Source organism: Capricornis sumatraensis, chromosome 17 (assembly GCF_032405125.1).
Source record: "Capricornis sumatraensis isolate serow.1 chromosome 17, serow.2, whole genome shotgun sequence".
Classification (NCBI taxonomy): Eukaryota; Metazoa; Chordata; class Mammalia; order Artiodactyla; family Bovidae; genus Capricornis; species Capricornis sumatraensis.
The window spans coordinates 77,029,649-77,053,132 of NC_091085.1; the positions used below are offsets into that span (position 1 = coordinate 77,029,649).

Below are 23,484 nucleotides of genomic sequence, written 5' to 3' on the forward strand. Positions count from 1 at the left end.
ACTGGACCACCAGGGAAGTCCCCTTCCTCTCCATTCTAATGCATCTGACTCTGCGGAGCAAGAATCTGGACCCAAAATCTCTCTTCCGTGCCTCTGGTACTTCTCAGTCACCCGAGGGTAAAGCCTCAGATCTTCAGTCTGGCATTGAAAACACTCCATGATCTTGTTCTATTCCGCCTCAGGTCCCACTGCCAGGCCTCTCTCCTCACTGCCAAGCCCTCGCCCTTGCTGGGACCCCACTCCCTAAGACCTTTTCCCTGACTCACCTCCTTCAACGTCTGGCCCCCCTGCTCTCGAGTACTTAGGACTCTGATTCTCAGAGGCGGGCACTGTATCCTACTCCTTTCCCCAGCGCTGAGCATGCAGTAGGCACTCAATAAGATCCTCAGCGAGCAAAAGGCCCCTCCCTTTTCCTGCACCTCCCTTGGCATGTTTTCCTAAGTCTGGCCAGGCTTCAGTCACTGGGATTTTCTTTCCTTGCCCAGAGCCTGGCACCAGGGGTCCTCGCCGTAGAACGCCAGGACTGGGCTCAGTGGACAGCTGGTCCACTCTCGTCTTTCCCACAGGGGGAATCGTGCCACAACTTACAGGCGGTGTAACCTTGAGCACGTCACTATTCTGGCTTTGAAAGATGGGGAGGCCAGCAGCGCCCACGGGGGTGGGGTTGTGAGCATTAAATAGCATCGTGCCTGCAAGGGCCTATAGCACCAGGCCAGCTCCTAGCAGGTGTGTGGTGTTACCTGTTCCAGCGGGGCCTCTCAGTGCCTCCTCCTGTGGTGAGAGGGACAAGGCCACCTCCCAGGGCGGGGACCCCGTGAGTGACTGTGCGTGGGGCCGTCCCCGAAGAGTGGACCCCTCCCCGCCCGGCCAGCGCGCAGGGTGCGGCCCACGGAAGCCCAACCGCCAGGCTGGGCGGGCGCGCGTCTGTCCGCCCGCCCCTCGGGCACGCGGTCTCCTGGCTCTCTCAAGCACTAAGTGTATTTGCTTTTGGGTCCCTCCTCAAGCCAGACGTCTATCCTGAACTCCGAGCCGCCTTTCTGGCTGGGGCCGTGACAGTGCGCGGCCTGCGGGGCCTCTGTTACCGCGCGCGGCCCGCGGCGCGGCCCCGCAGGCCCCACCCCGCGTCTCCCCTCTCGCACCTCCACCTCTGCGGCGGTAAAATGCAGCACTCGCACGGCGCCTGCGCGACTCTGGGGCGGGGCGGTGGCCGCAGCTATTTATAGAAGGTGACGTCACCTTGAAATAGACCGTTAGGGCCGGGCCGCCCTCCCCCCCCCACTCGCGCCGCTGCGCGCCGCGCGGCCCGGCCGCTCCCACTGCGCAGGCGTCCTGCCGTCCTCCCATCCCCCCCAGCGCGGCCGCCTGTCCTCCCTCGGCGGCGTCGGCGGCGCGAGCCACAGAGCGCCGGGCGAGCCAGCGAGCGGGCGAGAGGCGCTGCCTGCTGCCTGCAGCCTCGGCCGGCCGGCAAGCCAGTGCGCGTGCGCGGCGGCGACCGGAGAGGACGCGCGGGCGAGCGAGCGGAGCGGGAAGCGAGGCGAGGCCGGGCTCAGCGACATGGGGGACCGCGAGCAGCTGCTGCAGCGGGCGCGGCTGGCCGAGCAGGCGGAGCGCTACGACGACATGGCCTCCGCCATGAAGGCGGTGAGCGCGCCGGGAGCCCGGGCGGTCGGCCGGGGGCCCGGCGTAGGGGAGGGGTGGGCGGCCCGGCGGCAGCCCCTTCGGGCCCGCGGCGAGCCCGCCGCCCGCCTGGGCGCGGCCGCCGGCCCGCAGCCCTCGCTTCCCGCGCCCGCCGCGCGTCCCGCCATTTCTTGCGGCCGGGCGGGGTGGGGTTTCCAGGGAGGGGGCGCAGCGGGGACCCCGCGGGCGGACGGGGGGCGCGGCATCCCAGCTTGGAGCCCCGAATGGGGGAGGGTGCCCGGGGGAGCGTGGGGGAGCCGCATTCCTCCTCCGGCCCGTTCCGCCAGGCTAGGGCACCCCCTCTCGCTTTCCTCCACGCACCCCAACTTGTAATAAAGAATCACCTAGTGAGTGGCGCCCTGTCTCCACTGGTTTCCGCTGCCACGACCCGAAGTCGCTGTAATCCCGGATGCGCTTTCGTTCTGCTCGCCTGAACCGCTCTAGTTCCATCCTCCAACCCCCGGGGTCCGCTTTGTGTGCCGAGACCCCTACCCTGCAGTCAGGCGAGGGCGTGGGGCCCCCTCCCATGTCGGATGCTGCGTCCGTCTGCCTGGAACCCCAAACGGGTTGCGACTCCTGGGCCAGCCGAACCCATGTGCCTTTGCCCTCTCGAGATCCTCGGAGACCCGCCTGCAGCTCCGTTTCCGGGGAAGGAATCGTGGCCGGCCACACCCTGGCCAGTGCCTTGGATTAGACACCACCTGCGTGTCTGAGACCTAGAGTTCCAGCGACCCCCTCACTGTTCTGTCTCCTCGTAGTATTTCACGTCTTCTCAAAATGAACATCTCTCTGCATCAAGGTCACAGGGCTAGAGCCACAGTGGGCAACCTGCCCTGTTCATCCAGCGCACAACCTCCTGAGATGGGGTGGATCTGCTGGGGCCCCACCCTAGACCTGCAGACTCAGATACTCGGGGGGTGGGACTCAGAGCTGCCCTTGACCCATCCCTCAAGGCAAGTGCCAGTGGGTTAAAGTCAAGAATGACTGTCCTGGGTTATTTAGCTCCTTTGCCCTTTTTTCCTGGCTTGGGAGGGGATTTGGTACTGAAAAATCCTGAAATACACTGGCTCTCTAAAATTTCAGAGTCATGTGAAAGCTCCTTTTAAGGCTTTTGTTATTAATACAAAATCTGTCGTTGTGAAATCTGTTGTTGGGGTCCAAATTTAGGATTATCCAGGTAAGGAGGGTACTTCAAGCATTATCTTTTTCCATGTCATCCACATCATACCTTGAACCAGGTGTCTGGAAACTACCATCACCACCGCCCAATTGTTGACTCCTTGGTTATCTCCACTTGAGCCCAAGCAGGGTATTAATGGGCTAGATAAGAAGGAGCTTTTCATCCACACCAGGCGCGATGTAGTTTGGAACCTGAAGTCTATGTAACTCTGAGGGTCTCATAAGAAAATAAAGATTTAATAATTTATTAGATTTTACAGAAATAAGATTGACTATGAGTGCATTTCCTCGCAGGGAGTCCTGAGCTTAATCTATGGGACAAAGCCACTTCTGTCCACTCAGCAAGCCACCCTAAAGTGCGCCTCTTCTCCCTAGTCGCTGAGTGGCACTGGGGCTGAGGCTGCTCTCTGGACGTTTCAGTGAGGCCCTCACCTGTCCTACCAGTGGGACCTGAAGACTGCAATGTTAGAAGCCTTTTGAGGACTAAAAAAGGAGCTGGAAACAAAGTGGTTGAGATTAAGGGGAAATGACTAGAAGGCAGTTGTGGAGCTGTGGGAAACAGGAAATTTGAAATGAGAAGTAAGGAGAGAGTGCACAGATGTAACAGGAAAGGGATAGAGTTTGCACAGAAAAAATAATTGGTTTTCTGCTCTTTGTAAGCAGGCTTGAAAAATGCTTTCCTGTAGCTTCCTACTTGTGTCCACAGATTTTCTCTGAGACATTAAGGTAGGATTTTGCAAAGGTGTATTGGAAACATAACATCGGTGTCAGAAATGATTGGTGGGTGGATAGGCTCCTGAAAATGCAATCCAAGCTCTAATTATGTCATCTCAGAACTGTGAGACCAGTCCCTCAAGGCAACTACTATTAAAATGAGAACTTTTTTGGTCAATATGCCTGTTTCTTCTATTAAAGAAATTTTTTTTTTCCTCATCTAAATTAATGGATATATTTATTAGAAAGGACTCAGCAAGGTCAATGGAAAACTTTCTCACATTTTACCTAAGTTGACGTTTGAACGTTTAATTTTTAATGTTATTTAGAAGGCTTAGTCCCTATTTCACTAATATCCTAGGCCTGAAATACAGCTTTTGGGAGGATTTGGGATTCTGTTAACTCTCTGGGTTTTTGGGGGTTTTCTTCAGGGCAGGTAAGTAGACTGCTGTAAGGCACCTGAGTGAGGGAATGCTCTGATGCGGCCACTCTGTGACCTTGAAGCTCACAATTTCTTGTCTCCTGGTCCTCTGAAGTGCAAAACTAGTTATGTTGGTGTTACTGTCAAGTGGGTTTTTAGCTTTCATTTTTCTAACTTGTTTTCTGTTTCCTTTATCATCTAAATGGTACCTAATAATATTGCCTGCCTGTAATGACTGATGTTCCTTATGCTACCAGCGTCACCTGGAGGATGGTGTCGGTAAGGCCTAAAAAAAAATCACGCATGTTGGAAACAAAGGTGTTTGTTCACACCAGTTGAGAGCTGCAGTTCCCTGCCTCATCCCCTAATTGGAAGAGGCAAGAAATGTTTTTGAAGTTAAGTTAAGGTGTGTCGTCCAGCTCATCTCACACCTAACTGCTTACATAGAGTGGAACAGTGGAAAGAAAAGTTGTGAAAGATTCTGGAACCCAAGTCCTTTTTAGACCAGGCTTAGAATGACCTTATGCAGTTCATCACCTCATAAAATGAGCCTAGTTTCATGAGAACTATGAGATAATCCCATAATGCGGGATAAAAATATTAGTGCATAAATCTGAGTGATCTAAGGAAAGAGTAATTAATCAGATTTCTAGTGAATACTCATGGATAGACATCGTTCAGTCATGTCACAACCCTTAGTCATCCATACTGAAACGGAGGTGGCAATCGTGGGGTTACAAAATGTCAAAGTACTTGGGATGGCGTGGTGTGTTCTAATATTGTTGCACAGTCATTGACAAAGGATGGAGAGAAATACACCTGAAGGACTTGAAGGCTGTCTGTGGAAATCTTAAGTGCAGGCAACAAAGCTGCAGCTTTTGAGGCCCAGCGCAGTGCTGTAGCTGTAAGATCTCAGGAAGTAGGGAGTCAGCAAGTGGTCTGCGAAAGGAGAGCACGGCTGAGCGTCCTAGGCTGGGACTTAACCCATGTTGCAGATATGGAAACAGGATGATTCTGAGGTGGACCAGGACTGTGATCAGTGTGGCATCCTACAGCCACATTGGTACTACCTTTGAAATGTGCGTGAACCAGCAAGCCGTGCTGCCCATGTAAGTATCACTTTGTCTTAATGGCTGAGGAAGGAAGAGGGCTCTGCATTGGTCCTGCAGTATTCTCAGGTAAAAAGACGTTCACTTGGTGAGCAGTTCACATAGCTTTGCTGCACTGACATGAGCTGTCCCCATCTGGATTTGGGGTTGCTAAATTATCCCCAAAAGAGCTCCTGCTGTCAAAAACCCCACCTTTCCTTTAAAGAACAAAAATGTATTTTCTCATCTTTGTCTGGAACTTAATATTAGTGATAAGACTTCAGGGTCACACTTTTTCAGAAATAATGACGGGGGATACCCCAAGTGTGTGTTCCATGTTACAGTTCATCAGGTTTATTAAATTTACCATTTTACCTATTAGGCACTCAGTAAAGGGTGCCTGATTCCATGTGTACGTTCTCATTACTCTTGAGAACAACTCTCGATGGACCCTGTTACTAACTCCATTTTACAAATGAGATTTGAAGAGATGAATTTCCTCAAGGTCGACCTGTAAAGTGAAGATTTTGGCTCTCAAGTTTAGAGCTCTCCCTTTAACCCAGTGATGATGCCCCATGAGGCTGAGGGATCAAGTTTCTTTCTCGTATACTTTTCTGGTCCTTTAGCCATTGTCATCATTGGTCACTTAAGTTCCGTGCCAGTCACATAAGTGGGCTTACTGAACAAATAATTCCCTCTATTAGATAGAAGTCATTTATGCCAAGTTTAATTAAAGACAGTATCTGCCACTTATGGGTCTTAGCTACAGCAGGGGAACATAACTGGATTATGCTTGGTCTCTTAAAGACCGGTTTTTTGGGTTTTTTTTTAAGCTTAGGAAGCAAAATATTAATTTGAGTTCCTGCTATGAATTGAGAAGTGCAAGACTATGTTAAATTATAGTTGTAAGAGATTGTTTCTCCATATTGTGTTTAGTATATTTTACAAGCCTAGAGACCGCCTAGGTTTCAGTGTTTAGGTTGGTCAGATTCTCCCACGCGTCTAGGTCGAAGCCGGTGGAAACTGCCCCTCCTGCTCCTCACCCTGCAATGGCATCCCCTCCTTAGTGGCGGGTTTTGGCACTTCTGTGGTTGGAACCTGCACAGCTTCTGAAGATTTCGGACCTGGTGCCTCAGGGCAGTAGTGTTCAGTAACCCTGTTCAGATGGGGTTGTATTTAATGCCAGTCATGGCCTATGAAAATGTCTCCTTAAGCCCAGAGCAAGACAAAGGTGGTTTCTTAATGATACAAGGGTAGCTATTTTGACCGATAGTGAGCTTAGAGGAAATAGTCACTACCTGAATTCACCTGCTGTGAGCTCAAAGCCGGGTCCCTTCCTGGCCTTGTAGGACCTGCAGCTTCTCCCTGGTGAGGACAGAAGGTGGCCTTTCCAGGTCAGGGCAAGTGGAGACCAATGATGGGTGCCTTGCCAGTGGGGCACCAGGCAGAATCTTCACTTTGGGGGGCATTGACTTGGGAAAGAATCAGCCAAAAAAAAAGCTTTCATTCTTCAAGGTCACTTCATTTTAAAAAATCTATATAGGGTTCTGCCAAAGAAGCTTAAAGACTATCATGTGGTTACGTTTATGTAATTGTTTTTGAGGATTTTGTTTTTCTTGTTGTAAACTTCTATACCAAAAGCAAGCTTGTTGGTAGCATGCGGGTGTGGGTGGCTGTGATGAGTGGTAGGAGTGTGTGTGTGGCCATGAAGGCTGAGAAGCCTTCTCGAGGAGGAGGAGTATCTAAACCTCAGCTTGAGCCATGTGGTCTGGCAGCTCAGGGGATTTTTTTTTTTTTTTTAATTTGTTTGTTCAGTGTTACTTTTGAGGTTGGATGTTTCCCAGATTGAGAACTTTAAGTTTTCCCAAATAGTTCATGTGCTATTTTTGGCAGTGGGTCTATTTTTACTCACAAACACATAGCTTATTGCCCTTTGAGTTAGTGGGAGGAGGCCCTTGGGGACTGTTGAATAAGCCAATGGTGTCACAAGAAGATAAATGAATTCGTAACTGGCCAGGTCATTGGATGCTTTCAGAAATACCATGTGGTCTGGAGCAGAAAGGGGTGAAGGGAGCTGGTGCAGCCAGAGGCTCCACGGTGAGGACACACAGGAGCAGAACGACTGGCAGGGAGGCCAGTCCTCAAAGGAGGTGGGGGGAGAGCCTTCCCAAATGGGAAAGGTTCAGCAGTCTTAAGGTTTTCAGGAAGCATCTAAGTAGGATTACCTGGGGTGGGGAGTCGGGCAGGAGAACCAGACGGCAGAGGGGCAGTGAGCAGAGGTCGGGGAGTCCCTCAGAGCTGGCATGGCCATGTGAGGACTTAGTGTTGGGGCAGGCGCTGCATTGGGCACAGCTGGCATGTGATGGGCATGAGGGTGTTGGGACCGGCATCGGAGGAGAAAGAAGGCTGAGAACCCTTGTCTAGGTCTCTCCTGTCTTGGGAATTCCGTGTCTGCTCTTTCTGTTCCTGATGAGCTGTTTGGAAGCTTGTGACCCTAGAGATGCAGGAAGTCATCTCTGCCGAATCCACAGGTGGCTTCCCGCTGGGCTCGTGTGATGGTTGCTTGGGACCAGTTCCTAGTTTCCTGCCCTGCATCGCGTTGCCCTCAGGATCTGCCCCTCTTAGTGGGTGACCGGACTTGTCTTTAAGCATCCTGGCTCCTGTATTTTAGAAGTTGAAGTGTTGAGAATTCACACTAGCAAACATTAGCAAAGGTTATTTGCACTAAGTATCAACAGCCAAGACTGGCTGTAAATCTTGTTTTACAACAGGCCATCGGATTTCACTTCAGTCTATAATTTTCCAATCTGGGGAAAACTCCCAGTTTTCTGTAGTTATCTGATCAAGTAATAAAGCTATCTTCCTCCCATAAGTTTCCTTTTGTTAGCCAAGTTGTAATCCAGGAGTATTAAAAAACACTATATTTAAACATGTGCAGTTGTTTCCTAGTTAGGCCTTGGCTGGGGTTCTGAGAACAATGCTTGTTTAGCGGTTAGTCACACTCAGCTGATGCCGATAGTGATTCATTCAGACTGGCAGGCGACCAGGTGATCGTTACATAAACACTGACACTCCTAGGCACTAGTGTTTCTTGTGAAGGCGTCATTACAAATATTGCCCAGTAGCCTTTTTTGGCGGTTTATTCTGGATGGAGAAAGGATCAGACCTGTGGATTCCACAGATACAGCCACATGTTATAGTACCGACCTCAGGCCTTAACCACATCTGTTATTGTTGCTCAGGAAAAACAATCCTAGGATTTTAGAGCTGAAGAAATCCTTGGAGGTTGTTTGGGCTGGCTTCACTAATTTGACTTTTGATGCCCAGAAAAGTTGTGTTCTGTTGAAGGTCACCCAACTAGCTCAGGCTATGCTCCAGATGTCTTAGGACTTTTCTGAATAATGATACTGCCTCTTGTACACACACTGTGTGATACATAAATATTTCAGGTATGCACTCAATTTTAGTGATACACTCTGGGGATGTATCTTGAGGTTTCTTTGCAATAGTCCAACAAAAGCAGTTTTATTGGTCGCAGGATGAAGTATATTAGTGACTCCTTAGGGACGTCGCTTGCACTTTAGTATCAAGTGGCCTTAGTTGGGATTCGCTTACTGGAAGATCTGAGGAGCTTTCCAAATTCTGTTCTTGCCTCACATTTTGTTTTGTGCAGTGTTGTCCTAGAAAAGTGTCCTTCTCAAGGGTTCAGGCATTTTGAGATTTGTGATAGTATTTGAGAGAAAATTCTGATTTATATGGGTTGCTTCCGTACTTTACACTTGTAGTAAAGCGATATGAGTATGCGAGTGTCTAAAGGCAGTCCTTGGAGAACACCAGTGGGTTCCAGGTCTTGAAGGACCCGGGAATGCGGATGAGCAGAGAATAGGGGATTACTTCAGACCTGTGTGGACACCACTCCTGTCTGTGTGGTGGTACCGAGGAGCCCAGCTTGTGGGCAGCCCTCCTGGGGAATGTCGGGGAGTCTTGCAGCTGTGGAGCATGAAGTGTGGTTGGGTTGATGGACTGGGCAGAGGGGGAGACCATCCCCGGCCAAGGGCTTGTAGCAGAAGGGGGAGAGTCCTGGGGATGGGGACATGGGGGAAGTTAGAAGAGGGAGGGTGTTTATATTCTGTCTGGGATTTATTGAGGAGGGAAGTGGTGATAGACAGTTGCTTGTTTCACTTTTTAAGAACTTGGCACAAGGCCTGAATTGTGAGTCTCTCAAAGTTGGTACTGCTAATATTTTTGAGTTGGTATCTGCTTCTTCTGTTAGACTGTCGTCTCCCTTGAGATAGGGTCCTTGTCCGGTTGGGTTTTCTTGAGTGGCTTCTCTGTAATCCTGTAATTCATTTTGGATATTTTTTGTCCATACTGTGCGGCATGTGGCATCTTAGTTCCCTGACCAAGGGATTGAACCCGTGTCCCCTGCATTGGGAGCATGGAATCTTAACAATGGGATCACCGGGGAAGTACCACATAGTCCTGTTTTTCAGGAGGCTTGTTGACGGGGTTGAAGGGAAGATCTCTCTCCCAGGGTTTTGAACTTGGGTCTCAGTGTTTATCTTTTGGGGATGTTGCAGGTGACTGAGCTCAATGAACCTCTCTCCAACGAAGACCGAAACCTCCTCTCCGTGGCCTACAAGAACGTGGTTGGTGCCCGGCGGTCTTCCTGGAGAGTCATCAGCAGCATCGAGCAGAAGACCATGGCCGACGGGAATGAGAAGAAGCTGGAGAAGGTGAAGGCCTACCGGGAGAAGATTGAGAAGGAGCTGGAGACGGTGTGCAACGACGTGCTGGCGCTGCTGGACAGGTTCCTCATCAAGAACTGCAATGACTTCCAGTACGAGAGCAAGGTCTTCTACCTGAAGATGAAGGGCGACTACTACCGCTACCTGGCCGAGGTGGCTGCTGGCGAGAAGAAGAGCAGCGTGGTGGAGGCCTCGGAGGCGGCCTACAAGGAAGCCTTCGAGATTAGCAAGGAGCACATGCAGCCCACACACCCCATCCGGCTGGGCCTGGCCCTCAACTTCTCCGTGTTCTACTACGAGATCCAGAACGCGCCCGAGCAGGCCTGCCTCCTCGCCAAACAAGCCTTCGACGACGCCATAGCCGAGCTGGACACACTAAACGAGGATTCCTATAAGGACTCCACGCTCATCATGCAGCTGCTGCGAGACAACCTCACCCTCTGGACGAGCGACCAGCAGGACGAGGAAGCCGGAGAAGGCAACTGAGCGCCTTGGCCCGCCCCGCCCCCGCCCCGCCACCACCAGTCCCCTCGCCACACTCACTAAGTATCCAGTGCTCAACCTATCTGTACGGCAGCACAGCTACTCAGACCTGCTCTCCGCCCCCCGGGAAGCAGTTCCAGATAAATTAATTCATGGGCATTGCTGGACGGACGGTTGCTTTGAGCCCACAGGAGCTCCCTTTTTGGATTGTGCAGACAGGTGCGTTCTGAAGGAGGCATTTTCGTTTGCTTGCCTGTCTAGGTGAATTGCAGGCGAAAGCCTCAGAAAGTTAGAGAGGAGAATTAGCCACCCAGGCTACAGTTGGTATTTAAATGGTCCACTTCAAACCAGCTGCTAGTGTCTTGTTAAAGCAGTACATCTGTGCATGCGAAAGTGAATTCACCCCTCCCTCTTCTTTCTTAGCTAATGGAAGACCATTAAGGGAAGCCTGGACGAGAGACCACTTGCTCCTTTCCATCAGCTTAATGATAAACTTTAACGTGAGCTTTCAGTAGCACCTTGTTCGCCTCTTTAAATTATGACGTGCACAAACCTTCTTTTCAATGCAGTGCATCTAAAGTTTTGATACCTGTAACTTTTTTTTTTTGGTTGCAATTGTTTAAGAATCATGGATTTATTTTTTGTAACTTTGGCTATCGTCCTTGTGTATCCTGACAGCACCACGTGTGTCAGCCCATGTCAATCAAGATGGGTGATTATGAAATGCCAGACTCCTAAATTAAATGTTTTGGAATTCAGTGGGTAAATAAAAATGCTGCTTTGGGGAATATTACCTCTACGCGTATGGTCTTCATTTCTCTCACTCTTGAAGAGCTGTCGCAGCTCCCCGCTCTGAATCCTGAGTTGATCTCTCCAAACTCCAAAGCATTTCTGGAATAGGGAGTCTGTGCCCTCTGATTCCATCACAGGTTTTGCAGCATACACGTAAGACTCATGAATTTTAAGTAGTTTTCTCTGAACCCAGCTAATGTGGCCTCTCTGGTCCCCTCTTCCTGTTGCTGATTCCTTTAAAGGGAAGACCCTAGTGTGTCTTCTGAGGCACATTCCCTCTGGAAGGTGGCTCTGTGTCTGACTTCAAGGGTGTAGCTCCAGCCACCCCACAGAATGTTGGTTGCTTTTTAACACACAAAGTAGGTACATGTTCACCATTTTTCTTAATATTTTTATGTAGTACGTGGAATAAAATGTTAATTAGGGACACAGCTTGGATACCCAATACAATCTTTAGCAGTCATTGTTAAGAAAGCTCTGAGTATTCTTTAAAGTGGGGTAACAGAACTCCCTCTGAGTTTTAAGAACAAGAAAGGCCTGGTCCCTAGTGTACTCCCCGCACCCCTCCTCCTCCTGCCCATCTGCCTCCTCCCCAGGCCACTCCTGAAGCCTTATGTCACCAGCTGGACCCTTGAACTCCAGCCCCTTATGATTTCTGGCACCACCAGCCTGGTACTCGGGCCTGGATATGCTTGTCGAGCGGGTTGGTTCCGTTACACGAAGGCCCTAAGCACCTTAGGGCCTTCTGGCTGAAGCTTACCACTAGGCTGGTGAGGATGGCATGCCCAGTCTCTGTCCTCGGTCCTGTGTTGTGGTGGAGCACAGAACTCGTCAGCTTGGACACTTAACCTATTTTCTCATCCGGATAGACCCACATGATAATGAGTAGTCTTCAGGAAGCTATTTCAGGTTGACCTAATTGCTAGCAAAAATCATTATTGAGTTTTGCTTCAATTAGTAGGTCAGGTATTTTAAAGCTACAAGCTTTATGTGGCTAAGGCACTTGTCTTTGATGAAAATACTTCAAACATTATAACTTCTTACATTAGGAATGCCCCTCACAAAAAGGGATTTAGAAAAAGCACTCACATTTTCACTTCACAGCCGTCTTATGAAAAGTTTTGTTCCCTTACAGGGGGAGAAAAGAGGTGCAGAGCTGGCGGACCTCTGGAATCAGCTGGTGCCACAGGACAGCCTCTGCCCATGACCTAAGGCTGTCTTCGTCCACGGTCTCTGATTCAGAGTCCTAACTGCCCTCCGGTGGGCCCCAGGCAGCTGACAACCTTCTAGGTTCGGGTCCCTCACCGAATTTGGAATATAAGTTTTAATTCAACTCTTGAGTACCATGTGCAAGGCATCCTCTTGGGTCTGGGAACAGGGTGCTGGGGAAGTATGGACACATAATTCCAGTCAGCCCCACAAATAATAAACAGGGTTCTTTGAGAGTACCTGAAATTGCACGTGATGTAAAGCTGAAAGCATCTCTGTCGCGTGGTCTCAAAGGCTTCCTTCCAGTTCTGCATGCTCTGATGTTTTAAAACTTGTCGAGATCAAAGGAAAAAGAAAAAAAAGCTTGTCAAGATAAATTGATGGAATGAAACAGGGTCATCTCCGTGTTACCGCAGGGGAAATGAGGCCAGAGAAATGAATAGAGTCACACTGCAAAGTTAGTGCCAGAACCGAGATTAGCATTCAGATCCCCGGAATCCTTGTTCATGGTGTTTTTTTCACTGGGCTACAGTCTTGGGGTTGAGAAGAAAAAATGGACATCACACACATTTTGTTCTGGGGCACTTTTCAGTGCTTTTAATATTTCACTTACGGTTCAATGAAATACACTTGGCAAGGAACATCTCAGTGTATTGGTGCTGATGCTCAGATTTTCATTAACTCCTCAAACCCTGCTCAAAGGTCCATTTGTTTGATTTGGAGGAAAGGGGAGGATTCTTGATAATGGCGCTATTGTTGGGTAAATACTTGGCCATCTCAGATTACTTGGGATTGGGGAGCTCAGGGCGCTGCTTGGTTCTGCAAAGTAGGCTGCATTCCGCTGTTGGGCCCTGCCAGAGGCCAAGGGAGTCCTCCGTTCTCAGAAGGACCCCCACCCCCTTCCCCTGCCTCCCCAGGTATGGGGCAGGCACAGGCACTGAGTCACAGCTGGGTGGGACCGAGTAGATCGTCTTCTGTTACAAAACGCAGATGTTAGGCTGATGGGCACAACCATTTTGAACACCTTCTGTGTTCCAGACACTTAAGTACATGGTCTCATGAGTCTTTACAGAGACCCTGGAAGATAGGAATGATTTAAGCGCCTCACAGCTTGTGGGAAAACGAACTTGACAGTGGGCTCCTTCCTCTTCAGCTCCCTGCCGGGCTCCTGTGCTGTGGCTCTGCACCACACGATGGCATTTGTCTCCTGTCTGTCAACAACCCACGACCTACCATGCGGTAGACACTGGTCAGGGTGCTGGGGGTGGATGCCTTGGTGAATTACCTGTCCTTGTGGGGCTAAAATTAGTGGGGGGATACAAACAAACATAATACAGTAACTATAAAGATATCACTCAAGTTCTTAGGGCCTAGCACACAGCTCAGGGTAAGAGTTGGTTGACTTCATGAGTAAATGACTGACCTGAGACCAAAATTTTGAAAAGTGAACAGAAGGAATCCTTATTTCCACACCCAAATCTACCAATGACCCACTTAAGAAACTGAGGGTCGGGACTTCCCTGACAGTCCAGTGGTTAAGATTCCATGCTTCCAGTGCAAGGAGCACGGATTCGATCCCTGGTCAGGAGATTAATAATCCTGTATGCCTAGTGGTGTAGCCAAAAAAAAACAAAAAAAGAAAAACCAAAGAGTCATGAGTCCTTGAGCTTAGTTCTAACATCACCTATAAACTGGTTTGAGCATGCCCTGACCTCTCAGCAGCCTCTAAAAACGAGCCGGATGCTTGGGGTGGTCTCTGGGTACTTTTGCATTTTGGAGATTCTATGATTCTGTCATTGTCAGCTGCTCTGGGATGGTCGTCTTCCTGGCCTTTTTCCTGCTTCCCCCTCCCTTTTCCTTCCGCCCTTCACATTTGTCCCTTTCGCATCCGCCCTCCGCAGCCCACTTTGCGCTCCTGGCCACCCCCTAGTTCCACCAAGAGGGTTTCCATGGCAATCATCTCCTGGAAGTGACATCACTCATCTCCTAGGCAACAGTTCCTAAGGCAGTGACATCATTCAATCACCATGGCAACCCTCTAGGAAGATAGTTCGGCAGTAAAATGGGCAAATAGAATTCTTATGTATTTCTGGGGGCTTGAGGGGGCAATGTAGGGAGCTATTACAAAGACCTCAAGAACCAGATGTAAAAGCTTTGGGCCTGTAGGGAAAAAAATGGGAAGCCAATGTGGGGGCTGGAAAAGAAGCTCTGGGATAAAGCCCTTCTCCTTTCTAATAACTAGGCTGACCATTTAATATGTCACCAAATTGGGACACTGGGGAGCAAATAAGGGCACTGTGACTGTTACACTGGATGGCAAGTGAGAACGGCCTCCCCCAGGGAACCGGGGCACGTGGCTCCCGCCTAGGTCAGGCTGGTGCCTGGCCTTACTTCCTCACCTGTGGCTCATCCCACAAGCATGGAATCTGCTCTTCGGTGTACAGGCACTGGCTATACCACAGTGAGCAAAACCCAGCTAACAGAACTCACAGTTGTGTGTGTGTGTGTGTGTGTGTGTGTGTGTGTGTGTGTGTGTGGTGGGGGGCTGGGGCGACACGCAGTCACCAGGTGAGTGCTGCAGTGTCACAGTTATGTGTGTGTGTGTGTGTGTGTGTGTGTGTGTGGTGGGGGGCTGGGGCGACATGCAGTCACCAGGTGAGTGCTGCAGTGTCACAGTTGTGTGTGTGTGTGTGTGTTGGGGGGCTGGGGCGACACACAGTCACCAGGTGAGTGCTGCAGTGTCACAGTTGTGTGTGTGTGTGTGTGTGTGTGTGTGTGTGTGTGTGGTGGGGGGCTGGGGCGACACGCAGTCACCAGGTGAGTGCTGCAGTGCAGACTGAATGCAGTGCTCAGAAGGGAAGGCGCAGAGCCCCAGGGGTGGGTTCACCACGGGTGCCTGAAGCAGCTGGGGCAGGAGGGGCCTTGGTAGGGTGGGACGGTGTAGGTGGGGGGAGTCTGTTTGGCAGTGGGAACGGCATCTGCACAGGGAGTGTGCAGAGCACCAAGAGTGGGAAGGGCGCTGCGTCAGACCGCAGGGCAGGGGGGTTGGGCAGGCAGGAAATGAGAGTGGAGAGGTGGCCAGAGCACGGGGCAGCCCCATGGTTGTGTTCAGAGGAGCAGGAGACACAATCCTGTTTGCATCTCCAAAATCTGGTTGCAATGTGGGGCAGAGCAGGGGAGCAGTTTGCCCAGGAGGGAGATTGGCACGGGGGAGCTGGGTGATGGCAGGCAGCTGGAGGATAAGGAGCATGTATTTGGGAGACGGAGCTGACAGGATTTCCAAGGGCCACCTTCTTCATCTTCGCCACTATCATCTGTGCTTTAGGGCCCTTCCCCAGGCTGCTCTCCCCAGGAGGAGTGACCTCTGTGCCGCAGCTTCCCCTTCTGTAAAATGGGGATAATGACAGTAGGCGTTCCCACCCCCATCGATTTGTGCTGAGGCTGAATGAAGTGAGTAAAGCGATCAGAATGGTTCTCCAGTATAGACTGGATGGATGGGTGTCAGCAGCTATCAGGATGAGGGCAGGAGGGCGGGAGTGTGGGTGTGTGCGTGACACATGGCCTGTGGGTGAGAGAGGCGGGGCAAGGATACGAGGACTGGCTGATGGCCAAGGGAGAAGCCTCCTCTTCACCAGCTGGCTCCCGGGAAGACAGCACAGTTTGCACTCCTCCTTCCAATCCTACGCCTGCTGCAGGTGGAGGAAGATGAGCCTGGCCTCCCTTGGGAAAAGGGCATCTTAGAAAAAGCCTGGAAACAAGCAGTTCACACCCATGAGGATAAAGCCCGGGGCAGGGTTGGTGCAAGGGAGTAAGAGTTTTGCACCCAGGCAGTGGCTCCATCCACCTCCCAGTCAACGCCCCCGCCCCATGCCCTGCTATTAAACAGTCATGGTTTTGCTTTAGCCTCCAGCTATTGCCGGGAGAAATGTCAATAATCTCAGATATGCAGATGACACTACCCTTATGGCTCTTGATGAAAGTGAAAGAGGAGAGTGAAAAGTTGGCTTAAAGCTCAACATTCAGAAAATGAAGATCATGGCATCCGGTCCCATCACCTCATGGCAAATAGATGGGGAAACAGTGGAAACAGTGGCTGACTTTATTTTTCTGGGCTCCAAAATCACTGCAGATGGTGAATGCAGCCATGAAATTAAAAGACGGTTACTGCTTGGAAGGAAAGTTATGACCAACCTAGGCAGCATATTAAAAAGCAGAGACATTACTTTGTCAACAAAGGTCCATCTAGTCAAGGCTATGGTTTTTCGAGTGGTCATGTATGGATGTGAGACTTGGACTATAAAGAAAGCTGAGTGCAGAATTGATGCTTTTGAAGCGTGGTGTTGGAGAAGATTCTTGAGAGTCCCTTGGACTGCAAGGAGATCCAACCAGTCCATTCTGAAGGAGATCAGCCCTGGGTGTTCATTGGAAGGACCAATGTTGTAGCTGAAACTCCAATACTTTGGCTACCTGATGCAAAGAGCTGACTCATTTGAAAAGACCCTGATGCTGGGAAAGACTGAAGGCAGGAGGAGAAGGGGATGACAGAGGATGAGATGGTTGGATGGCATCACTGACTCAAACGACACGAGCTTGGGTAAACTGCGGGAGTTGGTGATGGACAGGGAGGCCTGGCGTGCTGCGGTTCATGGGGTCGCAAAGAGTCAGATACGACTAAGTGACTGAACTGATAGGACCCTAAAGACACAGGCTACCTTGAGCTGCAAAAAGAGTTAATTAACAAGAGGACTGGGCCCTATGATACCAGCACACACATATACAGACATACTCACTCAGCCCTGCTTCCTCTGCGTATATTCATCAGGGTTCATCCAGAGAAATGGTACCAATAGGAGATGCACATGAAGAGATTTATTGCAAAGAGCTGACTTATGTGAATGTGGAGCTAGCGAAGCGAGTGTGAAATCGTGAGGTTCAGGCTGGAACTCCTGCCAAGGGCGGGAGCTACAGTCCAACGGCAGAATAACTTCTTCCTCAGGGAAGCCTCTGCTTGGTTCTTAAGCTCTATCCTTCCAAATGGACTGAATCAGGCCCATCCAGATTAGCCAGAATAATCTCCCTTAAAGTCAATTGACTTAATTGCATCTACCTTCATCACGACACCAAGAATAGTGTTCAATTGCATAACTGGGGACTGTAACCTGGCCAAGCTGACACAGTAAACAAGACCGTCACACTCAGCTTGCAGCTAGACATGGTTTGGGAGGTGTGTGGGAAGCTGCTTTATGTTTATTAATGTGACTAGTTATTGAGCACTTAACATGTGTTAGGCAATGTACCAAGTGATTTCCATGCAGTGTATAAGTGAATCCTCAAAGTTTCCTGTGAGAGCAGGTGCCCTTCTTGTACCTAATTCTACAGGTAAGGAAACAGCTTCAGATAGGTGAGGACCCCTTGGATGGCACGTGTCCGGCCCCTCCCTGTTGGCCTGTCCTCTCTCGCTTTGTCTCTTCTCCTGGACCAGAAGTCAGAATTCAAATCGCATGATGTGAGGCGATTCTGCATTTCTGGGCTTCGGTTCTCTGCGAGGTGGTTCCATCCTTCCAGACTTTTCTGGGCTTAGGGCTGAAGCAAGAGGCCATTCTGAGAGCACTTTCTCGGTCCTTTGCCGCCACCTAGGGGGCTCGCTGGAGTTTGCTGCGCTCCATACAGGCCCTGGGAAGGGAGATGAGTTGGCGGGTGAGCTGCCAGGACCAGCGGGGTTGGGGGAGGGAGTAGGCGGAGGCGAGTGTGGGCTCAGTACAGACACAATGAATATCCCACTGGCTCCTGTCCCCACCTGCTCACTTAGGTCCCCCAGGTCCCTGAAGAGTCCTCCAGGATTTCTGGGGCCCCAGGCATACTGAGGTTTCCATCACTGTGGAGCTCTGCTCTGGCCTGCCCCTGAGAGGCCCTGTCCATCCCCTGCTGAAGCTGGGAAGCCCAGGATGCCCGGGTTCTAAGGAAGCCGGGAACCTCTCTCTCCAACAGGTCACCTGACTGGCCGCAGCACAGCTCAGGCTCCCGAGTGGACACGCCTGTTCTTCACTGGAAGAGGAGGCCCAGGGATGAAGGAAAAATCCGCCGTTCTCCAGCTGTTGCTGTTGTTGCTGGTCAGTCGCTGTCGTGTCCACCCTTTGGGACCGCATGGACTGTAGCACGCCAGTCTCCTCTGTCCTCCACCATCTCCTGGATTTTGTTCAAATTTATGTCCATTGAGTTGGTGATGCCATCCAACCATCTCATCCTCTGTCGTCCCCTTCTCCTCCTGCCTTCAATCTTTCCCAGCATCAGGATCTTTTCCAATGAGTCTGCTCTTTGCATCAGGTGGCCAAAGTATTGGAGCTTCAGCTTCAGCATCAGTCCTTCCAATGAATATTTAGGATTGATTTCCTTTAGGATGGACTGGTTGGATCTCCTTGGTGTCCAAGGGACTCTCAAGAGTCTTTTCCAGCACCACAATTTGAAATCATCAATTCTTTGGCCGGCTCTCAGCCTTCTTTATAGTCCAACTCTCACATCTGTACATGACTATTGGAAACACCAGAGCTTTGACTCTACAGATCTTTGTCGTCAAAGTGATGTCTCAGCTTTTAAATATGCTGTCTACGACGTTGTTATTGCTTTTCTTCCAAGGAGCAAGCGTCTTTTAATTTCTCCCGCCTCTATCCCCGCCCACTCACCGACCCCTCCCACCACAGCCCCTTACCCACCTGTCGCCCCGCCCTTAGCCCTTGCCCCGCCCCCATCGCCGTGCCCACCACCGACCCCGCCCTCCCGCGCCCCCCACCAATGGCCCCGCCCACAGCCCTTACCCCGCCCCTCGACCCTGCCCCTCTGTTCAGAGTGAGGCCGCCAGGTGACCCCGCGGGCCGCGTAAGGTCTCCGGCTTGGCCCCTGAAAGAAGTCGCGGCCACAGGGCTCTGAGAAACCCTTTCGTGGTGGGTGAGTTGGCGTGAAGTGAGCAGGAGGTGGAGGCCGAGGCTGAGAGGCCATGGCAACCCCCGCAGCTGCCGACCTGCCAGTCAAAGTCGTCAGCCGTCTACAGTCCAGTCACTCAGCCTGTCAATCCTGCCATCAAGCCTGCCAGTCACCTGTCAGTTCTGTCCGTCAGCCTGTCAGCTCCGTCAGCCAGTCAGGCAGCCTGTCAGTCCAGTCAGCCTGTCATTTCTGTCAACCATCCTGTCAGCCAGTTTGTCAGCCAATCTGTCGGTCCCGTCCGTCGGTCAGCCAGTCAGTAGGTCAGTTGGTCAGGTCACACGGCCGCAGTTTCCCGTCGGCCCTTGTGCCATCTCGGGGCTCTGTCGCCGCCGAGGCCGAGGGTCCGCGGGGACGAGAGGAGCCGGGCGGCGGGACCCTGACCTGGCGGCGGACGCGGCGGGGCTTCTGCGGGCGCCGCAGCCGGGGGAGTGGGGGTCACTACCCGGCTTCGGTGGCTTCCCAGGGGCGACGGAGGGACTCGGAGAGGGAGGGGCGGCTTGACCAGACCGCGTCCCTGCCCCTGCCCGGGCTTCAGCGATTGGGCGGCGGGACTCGCGGCCCCCGCGGCCCGAGACTGAGGGAAGGAGGATCGGCCGGGGCCACGGGGGCGCTCGAGCAGCCACGCGGGGGGCTGGGGCTGGGCCTGGCGGGGCAGGGTCTCCGGGCGGATGGCGCCCGCAGCGTGGCCCGCGGAGCTTCCGAGACCTTCGCGAGGAGGAGGCTTTACCTACGCGGAGAGGGAGGTGGGGACAGGGTTGGGGTGCTGAACTCGGCTCCCTCTGGAGGCGGGTCTCCCCGCCTTCCGCCCCGGCCCCTCCCCTTTCCTCCAAGTTGGCGACCCTCTCCTGTCAGGCGCGAGCCAGAGTCCACGAGGTGGAACCGCAGCTCCAGAGCCGGAGGGGACGGGGCCTGCAGGACACCCCCGGCGGCGGAGGTCTGGGAGGAGCCCAGAGGGGTTAGCTGTTCATCCAACTAGGATTTGTGCGCCGCCCACAAGTGCAGCTCTGCGCTAGGCTGTGAGAGACAGAGCGAATGGAGCAGGTGCTGCCCTGTTTCTCGGGTGCAGAGTATAGAGCGGTCGTACGAGAGATCAGAGAAGACAAAATATGAAGTAAACAAATTGACTGTGGTCGAAATTGTGCTATGAGAGTAGCAGAGAGGATGCTGAGAAAAAAGATGAAGCACGGCAGTTTGGGAGGCTTCCCTGGGCTGGTGCCACTCAACCTAAGACCTGGAGAAGGAACCAAGCATGGAAAGGAGAGAGTCCTCCATATGGAGGGAATAGCGTTCGCTCACTCGCGCTCTCATTCCTAGGTACTGTGTGTCAGGTGCTGTCCTAGTTGCTAGAAGAACAAAGGTGGACAATAGAAGGGAAGTTCTTTCTCTCATGGAGCTTATGTTCTAGCAGGAGGATACAGAAGACAACTTCAGGGAATGATGAATGCTATAAAGAAAATATAAACGAGGTTGTGGGATAGAAAATGACTGAAGATGAGGGCGCTATGGCAGATAGGCTGGTGAGGGAAGGCTTCTCAAACCAGAATGAGGAGGAGACAGCCATAAGGAGGAGGAAGAATATTCCAGACAGAGTGACATGGAAATGAATTTAGCATGTTTTGTTTGCAGCATATATCTGGTAGTTTAGTGATGGGCAGCCAGATGCAGGGAGCAGGTGATGAAGGGAGTGGCCAAGCCAGGAGAGGAGTTTGGATTTTTTTTTGTGTGTGTGTGGCTGAGCTTCTTGACTTGTGAGATCTTAGTTTTCTACCCAGGGATCAAATCTGTGCCCCCTGCAGTGGTTGCACACACTCTTAACCATGGACTGCCAGGAAAGCCTCTGGATTTTATTAGAAGGCGCTGGGAAGCTGATGGAGAGATGTGGACGGTGTGAGGGATATGAGAAGTCTGATCCCTCTGTGCTGCTTGTGGGTGTGGAGTGAGGGGGTGGGAGAGTAGGAGTGGAAGCAGTTTGGAGGCTGGTGCAGTAGTCCAGGGCAATGATGATGTTGTTCTGGATGAGGGTGGTGGTAGTAGAAGTAGAGACAAGTAGTCAGACATATCTATGGGCTGAACGGATATGACTCAGTGACTGCTTGGAAGTGGAGCAGGGGTGAAGGAAAAGGATAACCCTTTGGATTTTAATTCCAGCAACCAGTTGGATGGTGATGTCATTGAGTTGAGTGGGCTGTTGAGACAGTTTTTGGGGGTGGAAAATGAGAATGCAGTTTTGGAGAACTTACAGAGATTTCTGTTAGACAGGCAAGTGCAGAGGCCAAGAAGGAAGCTAGTTCTCTGAGCCTGGAGCTCAGGAGAGAGGATTGATCTCGAGTTACCATTGGCTTGGGACATGAGATAATGCTAGTTAGGCCAGCAAGGACAGTGCAGGTCAAGGCACTAGGGCTAAACTGTCCATCACAGTAGCCCCTGGATACACGTGACTGTTGGGCACTTAACGTAAAAGGCTTGTCTGAACTGAGGTGTCCATAGGTATAAAATACACACCAGATTTTGAATATTTAGCATGGCAAAAAGAGCATAGACTATCTTATTAATATTTTGTCTATTGATTGCATATTGAAGTAGTAATAGTTTGGATATACTGGGTTATATAAAATGTATTATTAGACTTAATTTCATCTGTTTCTTTTTACCTTTTAAAATGTAGCTATTAAAAAAAATTGCATCTTTGCTTGCATTATTTCTGTTGGGCAGTGCTGCACTAGAAGTTTGGGCTGCACAAACGTTGTCAGATGTGGCCAGTCAGGGCACCAGGGGGCAGTGGTGGTTAGGAAATGGAAGGGCACTTCTGCTGAGGGCAGCCTTACATTACACCTAGAGTGAGGACTGTTGGCTTGGCCCTTCCTTGCTCGCCTTCCTGGGACCTTGTCAGATCAGAATTGCAGCACAGCCTTTGGACTTCCCACCTCCTTGGTTCTCTCCATTGGAGTTGAGGAAGAGGCAGGAGGGATCTCAATGAACTCAGGAAGATATGGATACCTCAGGTGTTGAATTCTCATTCCCTTCATATTACTCCTGGCTGACATCATCTGGTAGGGGAACACTTCCACTCCTTGAGTTGAGCAGGGTATGCCACCAAAAGTTGTGCAATCAAGGCAACCAAGATCATAAAACTCATAACCATTAATTTATATGAAATAGATGTGACTGAAAGTTATTTTCATTCATTAGCATTATGGAGAAGGCAATAGCAACCCACTCCAGTACTCTTGCCTGGAAAATCTCATGGGCGGAGGAGCCTGGTAGGCTGCAGTCCATGGGGTCGCGAAGAGTCGGACACGACTGAACGACTTCACTTTCGCTTTTCACTTTCATGCATTGGAGAAGGAAATGGCAACCCACTCCAGTGTTCTTGCCTGGAGAATCCCAGGGACGGGGGAGCCTGGTGGGCTGCCGTCTATGGGGTCTCACAGAGTCGGACACGGCTGAAGCAACTTAGCAGCAGCAGCAGCATTCTAAATACCTTCCTTGAATTGCCTGTAGTGTTTCTAATTGGCAGGAAAACTGCCATTAGGGGAAAAGAGAAATGATGTGATTGAGTGAGTGAGTTGAATTGAGTGAGGGAGTGAGGTTGAATTCACTTCAGTTAGTTGGGCATGATTTTTGTGAGTACCACTGTGTGCCAAACACTGGGGCTGGGTGCTCTGGGTTGTTTACTGTGCTGTTCTAAGGAAGATATGTTGAAATACCTTAACACAGGGACACACGCTTAAGGGTCTATATAGAGACCCATGAGAACTAGAGGAAGAATGAAAGCCTCTGTGTGCGTGTATGTGTGTAAATTTTGAACTCAAAGAAGATACCAAGTGGGATCAGAGCAAAGGGTCAGAATTTGGCTATGCTGTGGAGGTGGGGAGAGAGGGTTTTCCAGGGACATGGTACATCAAGAAAGGACATGATTCAGGGAAGGGCAGAGAAAGAATTGTTTGGCTAGAATATTGGGTGTGTGGAGCAGAGTGATGGAAAAAGAAACCTGGTGCCAGATCTTGAGAGGCCTTGATTCTCAGGTCAAGGAGATTTGCCTTTAGACTGTAGACAGTTGGGAACAATTGAGGAGAGTGCCTAGAAACTGAAACCACTTAGGAAGAAGAAACCACTTGCCTGGAGTTTTTGGTGCCCAGAGGACAGGACAAGGTAGGGTGTGAAACAGGAGCTTGTATGGGGAAAGGAGGGAGAT

General features: G+C 51.0%; 1 protein-coding gene across 1 annotated transcript; it reads left to right on the top strand.

Annotated features, from left to right (window-relative positions):
- The first annotated feature begins 1,482 nt into the window (after positions 1–1,482).
- YWHAH (tyrosine 3-monooxygenase/tryptophan 5-monooxygenase activation protein eta) lies at positions 1,483–11,091 on the top strand. Its single transcript, XM_068990312.1, has 2 exons — positions 1,483–1,641; positions 9,660–11,091. The coding sequence occupies exons 1-2, from the start codon at positions 1,555–1,557 to the stop codon at positions 10,311–10,313; spliced, it is 741 nt and encodes a 246-aa protein (XP_068846413.1). The 5' UTR covers positions 1,483–1,554; the 3' UTR covers positions 10,314–11,091.
- Positions 11,092–23,484: the final 12,393 nt, after the last annotated feature.

Bases quoted from the DNA above. Each gene is read 5' to 3' on its own strand.
- YWHAH (XM_068990312.1), top strand. From the start codon at position 1,555: ATGGGGGACCGCGAGCAGCTGCTGCAGCGGGCGCGGCTGGCCGAGCAG. The intron at 1,642-9,659 runs GTGAGCGCGCCG...GGGATGTTGCAG, and splicing joins TGGCCTCCGCCATGAAGGCG to GTGACTGAGCTCAATGAACC.